The sequence below is a fragment of the Sphaeramia orbicularis genome, chromosome 22, assembly GCF_902148855.1.
Source record: "Sphaeramia orbicularis chromosome 22, fSphaOr1.1, whole genome shotgun sequence".
NCBI lineage: Eukaryota > Metazoa > Chordata > Actinopteri > Kurtiformes > Apogonidae > Sphaeramia > Sphaeramia orbicularis.
In genome coordinates, this window is record NC_043978.1 from 10724007 (window position 1) to 10739667 (window position 15661).

At 36.3% G+C, this 15661-nt stretch overlaps 1 protein-coding gene across 1 annotated transcript in view; it reads right to left on the reverse strand.

Annotated features, from left to right (window-relative positions):
* Positions 1–15192, reverse strand: part of ezra (ezrin a) — a 67558-nt gene extending 52366 nt beyond the window's left edge. The window contains exons 1-4 of the mRNA XM_030126937.1: positions 15109–15192; positions 9895–9990; positions 8054–8328; positions 618–701 (exon numbers count right to left, since the gene is read on the reverse strand). Of these exons, the coding sequence (XP_029982797.1) occupies positions 618–701; positions 8054–8328; positions 9895–9990; positions 15109–15171 (518 nt within the window). The 5' untranslated portion in view covers positions 15172–15192. The remainder of the gene's footprint in view (positions 1–617; positions 702–8053; positions 8329–9894; positions 9991–15108) is intronic.
* Between the last annotated feature and the right edge of the window lie 469 nt (positions 15193–15661).

The following is a 15661-nucleotide window of genomic DNA, read 5'->3' on the forward strand; positions in this document are numbered from 1 at the left end:
GACATAGAACATAGTGTAGTTGGTCCAAAGGCAGACACTACAACAGCAGAGCTAATACTGAAGGGACTGATGACAGCCACTAGAACACAGTGGCTCATAGTAGTTAACCCAGTCTACCACCTAGCTAGCATTTGGTGGAGCTAATGTACTATGGACACAAACAGAGCCTGTTCTATCTGTAATACCAGGTCCATCAGATCCAGGCTCTGTCTGGAACCAGCTGAAACTATGGATGGAACTGTTGTGTGCGACCGCTGGGTGTGTAAAACAGGGTTAAAACAAGCCAGTTTGTCATCCAGTGTGCAGTCCGGCACTTCCACCCTCCGTCATGGCGCTTGTTTGCAGCGTGAACAGACCATGAGGTAAGGTCATGGTCACGTAACGGTCAATATAAGTCTGATACTGTGAGGTGACGGTGGACTGTGCAGGTACATGGTTCCAGCTGGTGGACCTACTGGTTCCAGCTGTTGGACCTACTGGTTCCAGCTGGTGGACCTACTGGTTCCAGCTGGTGGACCTACTGGTTCCAGCTGTTGGACCTACTGGTTCCAGGTTGTGGACCTACTGGTTCCAGGTTGTGGACCTACTGGTTCCAGGTGTTCCAGGTGTGGACCTACTTGAGCATGGACCGGTGCTCCTCGTGCCAGACCTGGATCCTCTCCTCCCACTGACTCTTGGACAGTTTGTGTTGCTCCATGACCCTGAGGATGGACACAGACCATTATGACAAACCCACTGGTGAAACAGTACACAGTGTGAGTGGACATAGAGGACTGAACCAAACAGACGCTGCTTTGTCCTGCAGGACCTGCCTGATAAAACATTAGTTGGACGTTGAGTGGATGAAATATGAGACAGGATAATAAGTGAGTCACACAGGATGTTATTGATCCTCAGTGTTTATTCATGTTTGTGTCCGTCTGGGGTGGATTACACCAGTGGTTTCCAACCTTTTTTGGCTCGTCACCCCATTTTAACATCACAAATTTGTGGTGACCCCAGACATTCAAAACTGAGACTTTTTTTTTTTTTTTTTGCTAAAATTACATTTTTTCAGATCATGTAATAGTTTTCTATACTATGTTGCAAATAAAGGTTAATGTTAGAGGATATTTAGGCTATATAATGTATATCACAGGTGTCACGGCCTGGGGACCAAAACCGGCCCGCCAAAGGGTCCAATCCAGCCCCTGGGATGAACTTGTGAAATGCAAATATTACACTGACGATATTAACGATCAAAAATGTTAGAATCATTTCAGGTCAATTCAATCTCAAGTGGGTCAGACCAGTTAAAATTCTATCGTAATAACTTCTAAATAACGAAAACAACACATTTTTCTCTTTGTTGTAGTGTAAAAAAAAAAGTAAAATTACACAAAAATATTTACATTTACAGACTAGCCTTTTACAAAAAATGTGAATAACCTGAAATTTCTTAAGAGAAGTATGTGGAATTGTACCAGTATTCTGCCTGTTACTAAATGTTGTGCGTATTTGTAGATCCACTGTGATCTGTACGTTGTGATGCACATGTATAAATGACAAACTAAGGCGTAATATTGTTAAAATTGCATTTATTTTTCTTAAGAATTTTCAGGTTCATATTTGTTCATGTTATGTTCAAGTACGGTTCGTAAATGTAAACATTTTCATTATGGAATTTGACTTTTTTCACTCAAAAACAGAAAAAAACTTTGGAGTGAACATTATTTATAAGTTCTTATCCTATTATTTACATTATTTTACTGGTTCGGTCCACTTTAGATCAGATTAGGCTGAATATGGCCCCTAAACTAAAATGAATTTCACACCCCTGATGTATATTATTGTGGACGGAGGCAGAAAAGCCAGGTGTAGATTACTGCACAAAGGGAGAATTGGATTTGGTCAGGATATGTACAGTCAGTCCAGCTCAAGGTTATAATAGTTTTGGATTTTTAATCATAGTTTAGTTTTATTTAGTTTTGACTTTTTTTCTCTAATTCAGTTAGTTTTAATTAGTTTTTAGAGCAGGTTTGCTAGTTTTTATTAGTTGTCATTTTTTCTGAATGCTTAGTTTTAGTTTAGTTTATTTTTAATTTCAGTTTTTTCATATATTTTATCTTCCTCGCCATCCTATTCAAAGAAATAAGTGAGGTTACCCTGGACACTTTATTTGGGGGTGGGGTTAGGGGGGCTCTGACTGAGCACAGACACAAACATATGTACAGTACCATGGATAAATTCCCTATAGCAGGTTGGAGGGGGTGATGAAACTTGCCATTCTTTCACTGTTGGCCTCCTGACTTCTATACCTCTCTTATACCGCTGATCTTAGATGAAATTTTCACGTTCGATCCTATATCAACATTGACAAAGACGAAAACAAAGGGAATTTTATACATAATTTTTATCCGTTTTAGTTAGTTTTATAAGCACACAATACAGTTTCAGTCAGTTATCGTTTTTTTCTTGTAATTATAGTTTTTATTTATTTCAGTTAACAAAAATGTTTTTTTCAATTTTACTTTTCGTTATTTCGTTCCTTTTCGTTAACGATAATAACCTTGGTCCAGCTTGAATTTACAAGGCTGACAATTAATACTGAACAAACAAGAACTCAAACTATGAATTATGAAAGAGCTGCAGCATCTGAAACTGACCACTATGAACATTTGACAGATAAACAGAACCACAGTGCTGCAGTTTGAAATGTTATTTTAATTTAGATAGTTGAATTCTTCAGTTTAATCACATATTAGTCAGTATTAGTATTAGTCAGTATTAGTTAGGATTCTTTTGTGTCACTAGATTTTCTTTGTTTCACTGGTCAGTCGTAAATTTCTTAGGATAGGTCACATCTTGGTCACATACTAAACTGTCAGATTCATGATCATAGGACTAATACACATGCCCACAGACGATCGTAAACAACTAGAGATTAAGAGGTAAACACTAAACAGGGGGTATTGCACTGAGTTGAGGAATTACATCTGCTTGACATTACAGTCAGATGACCCCAGTCCATTTTCTGTGACCCAGCCCACCTATAGCACAAGAGGTTCAGCCCATAGTTTGAAGATCAGTTTACAAGGATTATAAAAGTGATGTGCATTGCAATGTTCTGGCTCCATTTCCCCACTTGGGGTGTGGATCCTCAGCTGAGTTATATTTTGTTTGTGATCAGATCAAACCAATAATAAATTTATAAAAATGAGACCGAAAAGAATCTGGACTTATTCTTGGAGCCGCCAACAAAAGAACACGTTAAAGAGTTTCAGCTTCACAGTTTGTCTTTTATGGATTGGGATTGTCTCTGTCAACTCACCATAGATTTTTTTTATTAGTAAGTTTTTATTTTTATCAATAACTAGAAATTTCAGGTGACCCTATTTGAATTCCAGGCGACCCCATATGGGGTCCCGACCCCAAGGTTGAAAAATAGGACCAATGGCTCTGTAGCTTAGCGGCCAAATTAAAAGCTTTGGGAAATGTATCCAGATGCCATTTATTATCACCCAGTTCTGTGTATTTATTCTATTACAGAAATAACCCATGTTTTGGTCATATTCCAATCAGATCTGTAAAAAATTCAAATTCCAACTTGATATCATTGATACTTACTGATTTATTGGATCAATCCACTTCCTATCTCTTATAATGGGAAAATTTTTCAAAGTGGCACCAAATCCAGAATCAGATCCGGATCGAAATAATTTCAATACCTTGTGTTGACATCATCATACAGAAGCTGTATACCAAGTTTGAAGTCAATCAGAACTGGAGTTTCAGAGAAAAAGACGATTGAAATGTTTTCCCCATAAGAGCCCGTGTTAAATTTTCTGTAAGTTCCCGGATCCAGAAGAAGAGCCTGATCAGCATGTGGCCTTTATGTTTTGGTCATCTCCCCATCAGGGCTGGACTGTAGAAATTTACACTGGATATCATTTATATTTACTGAGTTATTGCATCGATCCACTTCCTATCTCTTATAATGGGGAAATTTTTCAAAGTCGCACCAAATCCAGAATCAGATCCGGATCCAAATAATTTCACTAACTTTTGTTGACATCATCATAAAGAAGCTGTACACCAAGTTTGAAGTCAATTGGAATTGTAGTTTCAGAGAAGAAGACGATTGAAGTTTTTGTAATGGACAACAGACGACGCCGGACGCCACACGACGACAATAGTTTACAGCCTGTTGACCGGTGAGCTAAAAACACTGGATTATAATGACCTACTGTTAATGCAGATACCTCCACTTTAAGGAGCCTGGAGTCAGTGGATCATGGTTCTGTACGTTTCATTTCAAATCTGTCTAAATCCGTCTCTCACCACTGCATCCTCTATGATTTAATGGATATAATGGTTTTATCCCGACCGTCACCAGAGCTCCTTGGTGTTTTGTCGATAACTCGGACAGATTTGGTTGGATTTCTTCTCCTTGATAACCAACATAGTGGACCCCTACTGGAAGAACCCTATGGATTTTAGCGTCTATGAGTAGTATGAGTCATCCACATGGGGGCGCTGTAGTTGAACATGTGTTTTTTTGTCACTGTAAATTTTAAGATGGATTTTTTTGTGCATCACAGGAAAGGATGGGTGAGATTTGTGAAGCATTTGAGATCTGATTTTGCTGAGATAACTGCATGAATATGAACCCAAAATCCTCTGGAGGAAATATGTTTTTTGTGTTTTTATTTGTCTTTATTTATACATTGATTCTTTACTTTGAGATCCTGTACGTTAAGACAAGGATGAGCTGCTGTAAATGTTTTTGGTTTTTCTTTGTCTTTATTGTTGTTGTTGGGTTTTTTTACATCTACTTTCTGGATGTGTATAGTTTGTGTATTTGTCAGATTTTTCAATGTCTAAAAAAATCTAAATTCCTTCAATAAAAAGAGAATTAAAAACAAAAAAATCTGTTTTTTTGGAAATAAATCAAGCTATAATATGATCACTCAAATGCAAATGCTGTAAAAGATATGAAATATACTTATAAATAACTACAAACAAATGTACAAATGCAATATTATATTATAAAAATTACACATTTTTCTGTGTTGTGACTTTTTAAAACTCAGTGTACAGTCATAATGATGAGTAACAGGTAAATAGAAGCGGGGACATTATTTGAGGAAATATGATTTACATTTATGCATTTGGCTTTTTTCCAAAGCTACTTATAAAAGGGAAGATTAACAATTAAGCTCTCTCTATATACATTTCTTTTGTAAACCACTTTGAAATAACTACAGTGGACCAAAGTGCTGTTACAGAAGAATAAATAAAAACCAAAGTATAAGAATAAAATACAAGAATAGATTAAAAAGACATAAAAACAGCTGTACAATTAAAAAACAGTGTCGTACAGAAGAATAAAAAAAGCAAAATGATAGACTAAAATACAAGAATTGATTTAAGACATAAAAACAGCTGTACAATTAAAAACAGTGAATAAAAATACCAAGTAAAACAATAGAATAAACATAATGATACATTTAAAATGGAACGAAATGTGATATTTATTTTTTATTGCAGTTATCATGACCACTGAAAATGCCCAAAGAAAAAAAAAATGTTATTGTTTGGGGGTTTTTTTTACACCTTCTTATGATAAAAATAACTATGAAATGAATAAAAGTAAAGACTGACTAACCTTCTAGAATAGAAACAGAAACTCAGACTTTTAATGCACCGATAACTTAACGATAGAGACATAAATAAAGTGAAAAGAAACTGAGATCGATCCAGTTTTAAGACACTTAAGGCTTTGGTGGTTTGCACAAAGGCACTTCAGAAGGAAAGTTCATCTAACAAACCAAACATCCTGTAACGGTGACAGAAGACGAGTGGAATGTCGCCAGGAAATGACTCATCAACCCTTCCACTGACTTTAACCTGCGACGTTAATTATTTTCCTGCACGTTTCACCATAAGGCAATTAATGATCTGCAAGTGTTGGCACTTTCTGCCCTTTACTGAAAATCTAAACAGTACAGTGAGCAGCTTCACTTTCTATTCTGAGCAGTTTTGTTTAGTTTTTTTTACACTACGTTATACTTTTACTCAAACTAAATGTCATATTATTAAACCTTTCATGCATAAATTATGAGAACCTTAATCATGTTTTTTTTCCCTGAGTGTTTTTATTTCTTTTTAGGCATGAAAAAAACAATGCGATTGAAATTTTTTATGAACCTATTTTTCATGGTTACAAAAATGTCCACACAGCTGGACACCATACGTTTAATTTTTGAAGCAAAGAAACATGCCTTTACTGACAAACTGTGTAAAAACTATGAAATATATTTTTTCAATGCTGCTAATCTGATGTTTTGTCACATTTTTAACATGCTATAATTAGGGCTGGGCAAGTTAACGTGTTATTACCGCGTTAACTCATTCATTAAATAACGCCGACAATTTTTTTTTAATCTCCCGATAATGCCGTTCTGCCTTTCAAGCAAGTCTTAGTTCATTTATACATACGGACTCTTATTTTGAAACTCATGCTTGTATTTTGGCGCGCCACATGCCGGTGCTCTGTGTGAACTGCAGGTAGCTGAGAGGAGAGTGAGCGAAGTTTCGGAGTAATGCTGAATCGAACTGTGTGTAACTCCTGCAGTTCAACGCCTGTATGTGTCAATCATTCTGTTGTTTGCTAAATAATTTCACATGCAAACGTGCCGTTAGAAACATGTTTATGACGTTATTTTGGATGTGTTTATTACAATGTGTTATTAACATGTTTAAGCTAATTCGTTTATGCTACCAGTCGGAGATGGGTTGCTAATTCTTTATGCAGGCTCATGCTAAGTTTATGTAAATTCATTGGTTGTGTTTAGGTATAATATGCCAGCCTATATAGATTTTATACTATTCATTCTTACAACAACTGAACATAAAATACTCACAGGCAAACGTTTTTGGGGCCATACAAACAGAGTGAAAGAAACGTGTCTGTTAGTTCCTTCTTATGTCTGAACTGACTACGGTAACACTGAAAGGACAAAACATACGTTAGTGCAACTTATTCCGACCACTAGAGGGCCCCCTTTGCTTGCTTTGAACAACTGAACATCACATATTATTGGGCTTAATAGTATTAGTACTTATTAGTGGGCTTAAGACTCCTGTCAATCACTCACAAGCAGAAATAAACTGGTGGGGACATAAACATGGAGAAAAGTACTGGTCTGTTCCATGGACATTTTCATTTTAAATGTCCTCAGATGGTGGGGGTGAGAAGGACACAGTTGTCTGGAAGCACTGACATGTGGAATTATTTTTTATCACTGGAGTACTTCCAGTCTGAAGTATCACTGAAAGGCAATACACACTGTTGAGGCCGGCAACCGCCCCCCCCCCCGCCCCCAGTAACTTTGCGATTAATCGCAGAAATCCATGCAATTAATTGCAAGTAAAAATTTTCATCGCTGCCCAGTACTAACTGTGATACAGGTTATTACACACTAAGATAATATGCAAAAAAAAACAACTTTTTTGTTTAAAAAAAACCCTGTTAATCACAGTCTAATAACAATTAGCAACTGATTTACACTCAAACATATTCCTGCAGATCAGGTTTATCAAGAACAGGAAAGTTACAGTAACGGTATGAATGTCAGTGTATGGGATGGTGCATAAGTGTCCACTGTGTTGGCTGACATGGAACGAAAACAACAAAATCCATGAATATATAGGAGAACAGTTTTGAATAGCTGCCCACTGTAGTGACCACTGTGCATGAAAGGGTTGATGTAAAATAGTCATGTTCGCTTTTTCATCCACTCACATGTACCACTGACTTCACCTCATGTTCTGTAAGTTTACTTTTAGTTTGACGTTTCCTTTGTAAATAACTGAGTTAATTATTGCTCTTATAATTAACTCAGTTATTTACAGAACATAAGTCTTCTATGTTAAACGTCTAACCTCAGTGTGTGTGTTTTACAGTCTGTTTGTCGCAGGATGAAAACAAGTTCATACATTTGAGAATCAGTCGTTCTGGTCTGAATCTATGATACAGCTCCTGAATGACGATGCGTTCACTGACACTGACCTCTTGGGCAGCAGGCGTTCAGTCGACAGGTACCCGGCGTGGTTCACCGACTTGTCGAACTCCCCGTATTTGGCCTGGACGGCGTAGGAGGCCAGCAGGACGGCGGACTCTGGGGGGCAGTAGATCTCCTCCCCCAGGACGTCCTCCTTCACCTGCAGGAAGAACAGCCTCCGGGTGACGTCCTGGATCAGCTCCTCCGAGACGTCCTCCGGGTAGTACTTAGCCCTGAGCTTGAACTGCAGGGGGGTCTCCCTCCTCACTTCCTGGGACATGACCTGAACAAGGACAAGGACGAGTTTATTTCTACAGCACATTTACAACGACAACAAGTGCCCAAAGCGCTGTCCAAGGATATAGGTAAAAATACAAGATAAATAAAAAAATAAATAAATAAAACTAGTAAAAATATATAGATGTAAGATAAGATATGTTATATGGCAGAGGACCAGGGCCACTAGAAAAAGAAAATTAAAATTAAGGTCCAACATATTTTTTTAAATTATGATTCTGAGAAAAAAGTCAGAATTCTGAGAAAAATGTCAGAATTCCAACTTTTTTTCTCAGAATTCTGACTTTAATCTGAGATCATTAATTTAAAAAAATATTTAAAACAGTCAAAATTCTGAGGAAAAAAGTCAGAATTCTGAGATTAAAGTCACAATTCAAACTTTTTTTCTCAGAATTCTGACTTTTTTCTTGGAATTCTGACTTTTTTCTCAGAATACTGACTTTTTTCTCGGAATTCTGACTTTAATCTCAGATCATTGATAAAAAACATGTTTTTTTAAAACAGTCAGAATTCTGAGATTAAAGTCAGAATTCAAACTTTTTTCTCAGAATTCTGATTTTTTTCTAGGAATTCGGACTTTTTTCCTCAGAATTCTGACTTTTTTCTCGGAATTTTGACTTTAATCTCAAATCAATGATAAAAAACAAAACAAAACTTAAAACAGTCAAAATTCTGAGATTAAAGTCAGAATTCAAACTTTTTTTTTCTCAAACTTCTGACTTTAATCTCAGAACAATCCTAAAAAATATTTAATTGTCAGAATTCTGAGAAAAAAAGTTACAATTCTGACTTTTTTTCAGAATATCAACAAAATATATTTAGGACCTTTTTTTTTTTTTCCCAGCGGCCCTAATCCTCTTCCGTAAAACTAAAACTGATAAAACAGACTCACAATAACAGGATAAATAACATCTAAAAACACAACCAGAAGATAAAACAAAGAAAAGTTGCACACGTGTACTAAAACACAATTCAACCATCTTTAGAGGCATAAAAACATCTCTGTTAAATAAATGTCTTTATAACTTATCTATAACAAAAGGTCATAAGGAAAAAATGAGTAACAGATGCAAACAGATGCTTCCAGTTTAACAGTGAGGATTTTATTTTTCTCCTCTGGAAAGTGAAGTGAAATGATCCTGCCTTTTGTATTTCTATGTTTTTACTCTGAGTTATTTTAATTTTTTCGTTTCCAAGACAAAACGTAAAGATTAAAATGAACAAAAAACATTTTCCTCAAACTTTCCCTAAATTTATAGTCATCACCTTTGATAGAAATAAAGTGATATGGCCAAAACATTTTATTTTAAGTGTTTTTTTTTTTCTGTGTTATGGAGGATTCGTGGTTTTAATGGATTTGCTTCCGTGCACGAAAAAGGAAAAATAGGATTAATGCGTTTTCTCTAATAAAACACGTGCAATATTAATATCACTGTGCATTATTTGTTATAAAATAAAATAATCTGACATAAAATAAAGCAATAACGGTAAAGGTAAAGATTTCAGAAACATATTCACAGTATAATATATTAAAGGAAACAAGAAAACGTACCTTCTTGTCAAAGTTCAGCCATGTCATGAATCCTTTGGCGTCGACAAACTGGAGCCCAAAGTACCAGGTTTCACGCAGGCCGATGGTCCTGGTAACCTTCACCAACAAATAAAAACTTATATTAAAGTACAGTTATGGTCCTGCAGTCGGCTTTAAACCTGTCTGTAACAGGAAGCCAGTGGTTCTACAGACTGGAGACCCTCAGAACCCTTTATCTGGAACCTACTGTAGACCCTCTGAACCCTTTATCTGGAACCTACTGTAGACCCTCTGAACCCTTTATCAGGAACCTACTGTAGACCCTCAAACCCCTTTATCAGGAACCTACTGTAGACCCTCATAACCCTTTATCTGGAACCTACTGTAGACCCTCTGAACCCTTTATCAGGAACCTACTGTAGACCCTCAAACCCCTTTATCTGGAACCTACTGTAGACCCTCATAACCCTTTATCTGGAACCTACTGTAGACCCTCAGACCCCTTTATCAGGAACCTACTGTAGACCCTCAAACCCCTTTATCAGGAACCTACTGTAGACCCTCAGACCCCTTTATCAGGAACCTACTGTAGACCCTCAGACCCCTTTATCAGGAACCTACTGTAGACCCTCAGACCCCTTTATCTGGAACCTACTGTAAATCCTCAGACCCCTTTATCAGGAACCTACTGTAAACCCTCAGACCCCTTTATCAGGAACCTACTGTAGACCCTCATAACCCTTTATCAGGAACCTACTGTAGACCCTCATAACCCTTTATCAGGAACCTACTGTAGACCCTCATAACCCTTTATCAGGAACGTACTGTAGACCCTCACAACCCTTTATCAGGAACCTACTGTAGACCCTCAGACCCCTTTATCAGGAACCTACTGTAGACCCTCATAACCCTTTATCAGGAACCTACTGTAGACCCTCATAACCCTTTATCAGGAACCTACTGTTGACCCTCAGACCCCTTTATCAGGAACCTACTGTAGACCCTCAGACCCCTTTATCTGGGACCTACTGTAAACCCTCAGACCCCTTTATCAGGAACCTACTGTAGACCCTCAGACTCCTTTATCAGGAACCTACTGTAGACCCTCAGACCCCTTTATCAGGAACCTACTGTAGACCCTCAAACCCCTTTATCAGGAACCTACTGTAGACCCTCAGACCCCTTTATCAGGAACCTACTGTTGACCCTCAGACCCCTTTATCAGGAACCTACTGTAGACCCTCAGACCCCTTTATCTGGAACCTACTGTAAATCCTCAGACCCCTTTATCAGGAACCTACTGTAAACCCTCAGACCCCTTTATCTGGAACCTACTGTAGACCCTCATAACCCTTTATCTGGAACCTACTGTAGACCCTCATAACCCTTTATCAGGAACCTACTGTAGACCCTCAGACCCCTTTATCAGGAACCTACTGTAGACCTTCAGACCCCTTTATCAGGAACCTACTGTAGACCCTCATAACCCTTTATCAGGAACCTACTGTAGACCCTCAGACCCCTTTATCAGGAACCTACTGTAGACCCTCAGACCCCTTTATCAGGAACCTACTGTAGACCCTCAGACCCCTTTATCTGGAACCTACTGTAGACCCTCAGACCCCTTTATCAGGAACCTACTGTAGACCCTCAGACCCCTTTATCTGGAACCTACTGTAGACCCTCAGACCCCTTTATCAGGAACCTACTGTAGACCCTCAGACCCCTTTATCAGGAATCTACTGTAGACCCTCATAACCCTTTATCTGGAACCTACTGTAGACCCTCAGACCCCTTTATCAGGAACCTACTGTAGACCCTCAGACCCCTTTATCAGGAACCTACTGTAGACCCTCAGACCCCTTTATCAGGAACCTACTGTAGACCCTCAGACCCCTTTATCTGGAACCTACTGTAGACCCTCAGACCCCTTTATCAGGAACCTACTGTAGACCCTCAGACCCCTTTATCAGGAACCTACTGTAGACCCTCAGACCCCTTTATCAGGAATCTACTGTAGACCCTCATAACCCTTTATCAGGAACCTACTGTAGACCCTCAGACCCCTTTATCAGGAACCTACTGTAGACCCTCAGACCCCTTTATCAGGAACCTACTGTAGACCCTCAGACCCCTTTATCTGGAACCTACTGTAGACCCTCAGACCCCTTTATCAGGAACCTACTGTAGACCCTCAGACCCCTTTATCTGGAACCTACTGTAGACCCTCAGACCCCTTTATCAGGAACCTACTGTAGACCCTCAGACCCCTTTATCAGGAATCTACTGTAGACCCTCATAACCCTTTATCTGGAACCTACTGTAGACCCTCAGACCCCTTTATCAGGAACCTACTGTAGACCCTCAGACCCCTTTATCAGGAACCTACTGTAGACCCTCATAACCCTTTATCTGGAACCTACTGTAGACCCTCATAACCCTTTATCAGGAACCTACTGTAGACCCTCAGACCCCTTTATCTGGAACCTACTGTAGACCCTCAGACCCCTTTATCAGGAACCTACTGTAGACCCTCATAACCCTTTATCTGGAACCTACTGTAGACCCTCAGACCCCTTTATCAGGAACCTACTGTAGACCCTCAGACCAGAGCACAGTTGAAGTTGTTACACGCTAAAGCTAAAGCTAAAGCTAAAGCATGGTGATGTCATATCACAGTGGCTGATGGCATCATCAAACCAGATAAAGGTTTGTTTATTTCCGTTGCTACTAAACAGAAACAGATGCATTAATACAAAGAAAAGCAGAAAACCATCCCCCTCAGTGTCCACTTTTTAAAAACTGAAACCATCTACATGTATTTTTCAGACATAACGATGCATTATCTAATATAACATCATTATTTTGTTTGTTTTTTTCTAGAATACATGTGTTTTTATTCTACTGTCAGTGTTGTAATGAAGTGTGTTTGAATATACATCCACATTTTATACATGGAAATCTATTAAATACAAACATTTATTCATTCATTTTTTACAAGAGTTTAATAAGTTTTGCATAAGTTTTGAGGTGTTAATTTTTAATAAAAGTAAATATTTGATTATTTTGTTGATATTTTTGTTATTTTATTGAATATTTGAAACATTTTTACTTTTATTTTTTATTTGGTAGATTTTTTTGTTCACTATTATTTGTTGTTTTCTAAGTGTTTTGTTATTTTTTCTAGTAATTTAGCAACTTAATACTTGAAATTATTTGAATTTGAAATTAATTCATGTTCATTCTGGTGATCATTTTACTGCTTTTTTTGGTGATTTTCTTGATTATTTTAATAGTTTTATGGTCATTTTGTTCATTTTTTAAATTCATTTTTCATTTTATTTATTATTTTAATAATCTTTAGCCATTTTGTTCACTTTTTTTTCATTTAATCGATTATTTCATTCAGTTTGATCATTTCAGTGATTATTTTGTTCCTTTCTATTGATTACTTTGTTTATTTGTGTTAAATTTGTTGTACATTTTATTCGTTTTTAGTCATTTTGTTGATTATTACATTCATTTTTGTTGAATATGTTCATTATTGGTCATTTTGTTGAATATTTTATGCATTTGTGCACATTTTGTTGATTATTTTATTATTTTTTTGTAATTTCATAGATTATTGTGGTCATGTCATCCATTATTTTGTTCATTGTTGTTCATTTCATTGATTATTTCCTTAACTTTTGGTAATTTTGTTGATTATTTGTTCACTGTTGTTGATTATTTTGGTTCATTTTGTTGAATATTTGGTTCACGTCATCAATTATTTAATTCATTGTTGTTCATTTCATTGACTGTTTTCTTAATTTTGTTGAATATTTTGTTCATTTTGTTGATTATTCTATTCTTTTTTGGTAATTTTGTTGATTATTTTACTGACTGCTGTTCACTTCATTGATTATTTTCTTCATTTTTGGTCATTTTATTGATTATTTTGTTCACTGTTGTTGATTATTTTGTTCATTTTGTTGAGTATTTTATGCAATTGTGCACATTTTGTTGATTTTTTTTAAATTTTTTTTTGATAGTTTGGTTTATTATTTTACTCACTGTTCATTTCATTGATTTTTTTCCTTTATTTTTGGTAATTTGGTGATTATTTGTTCACTGTTGTTGATTATTTTGTTCATTTTGTTGAATATTTTGGTCATGTTATCAATTATTTTATTCATTGTTGTTCATTTCATTAATCATTTTCTTAATATTGTTGAATATTTTGTTCCCTTTTGTTCATTTTGTTGATTATTTTACTCATTGTTGTTCATTTCATTGATTATCTTCATTTTTGGTCATTTCATTGATTGTTTTGTTCACTGTTGTTGATTATTTTGTTCATTTTGTTGAGTATTTTATGCAATTGTGCACAATTTGTTGATATTTTATTCTTTTTTGGTAATTTTGTTGATTATTTTACTCATTATTGTTCATTTCACTGATTATTTTCTTCACTTTAGGTAATTTTGTTGAGTATTTCGTTCATTTTGTTGAATACCTTGTTGATTATTTACACACATTTGCAGCCTGGGCTCAGTTAAGTTGTTCCTGGTGCTAACATTGTCCTTTTATCTGCAGTCTGACATCGTATACAGTCTCTGATGGACTGAACATGAACCTTTTAATTCAGCAAAACTGGGAAAAAGGGCCCATTAAGTCCTCCAGGTCTGCATTTTTGTCATTTCATCGATTATTTTGTTAACTGTTGTTGATGATTTCATTCATTTCATTGAGTATTTTATGCAATTGTGCACATTTTGTTGATTATTTTATTCTTTTTTGGTAATTTTGTTGATTATTTTACTCATTGTTGCTCATTTCATTGATTATTTTCTTCACTTTGGCTAATTTTGTTGATTATTTCGTTCATTTCATTGAGTATTTTATGCAACTGTGCCCATTCTCTTGATTATTTTATTCATTTTTGGTAATTTTGTTTATTTTACTCGTTCATTTCATTGATTATTTTCTTCATTTTAGGTAATTTTGTTGATAATTTCGTTCATTTTGTTGAATATTGTGTTGATTATTTGCATACATTTGCAGCCTGGGCTCAGTTAAGTCATTCCTGGTGCTAACGATGTCCTATTATCTGCAGTCTGACGTCGTATACAGTCTCTGATGGACTGAACATGAACCTTTTAACTCAGGAAAACTGGAAAAAAGGGCGCATTAAGTCCCCCAGGGGCAGATAACCAAACATAAAGCTCGTTATGCATCCTGCGACACACACACCTGGTCGAACAGCTGCTTGCCGGTGGTGTTGGGGTGGAAGGAGAACTCCAGCTCTGCGTCCATGGTGGTGACGCGAACGTTGACCTGGAAACAGGAAAGGTCACTCAGTCACAGAAGAACACCAGTACAAACCCAGACGCTGAATTACAAATCTGAACTTTATCGATATATTTTTGTTTTTTCTTTATTTCTTTTTTATTAAAATTTTAAAAAATAAAAATAAAAAACAATTTAAAAAATAATAAGAAATTAAAAATTAAAAAAATAAAATAGAATAAATAAATAAATAAATAAATAAACAAATTAATTAATTAATTAATTAATTAATTAATTAATTAATTAAAAATAAAAACTTTATCAATATTTGAATATATGAATAACCCACCCCCACCCCACCCACCCCCAGTCTAATGGACCATGCAACCCCCACCCACACACACAAACACACACACACACACACACACACGTCAGTGCAAATACCACACCCATGCACTTTGGTTTTAACCTTGTACATATTTATACTACTATATTATATTACACATGCTGCCTTTAT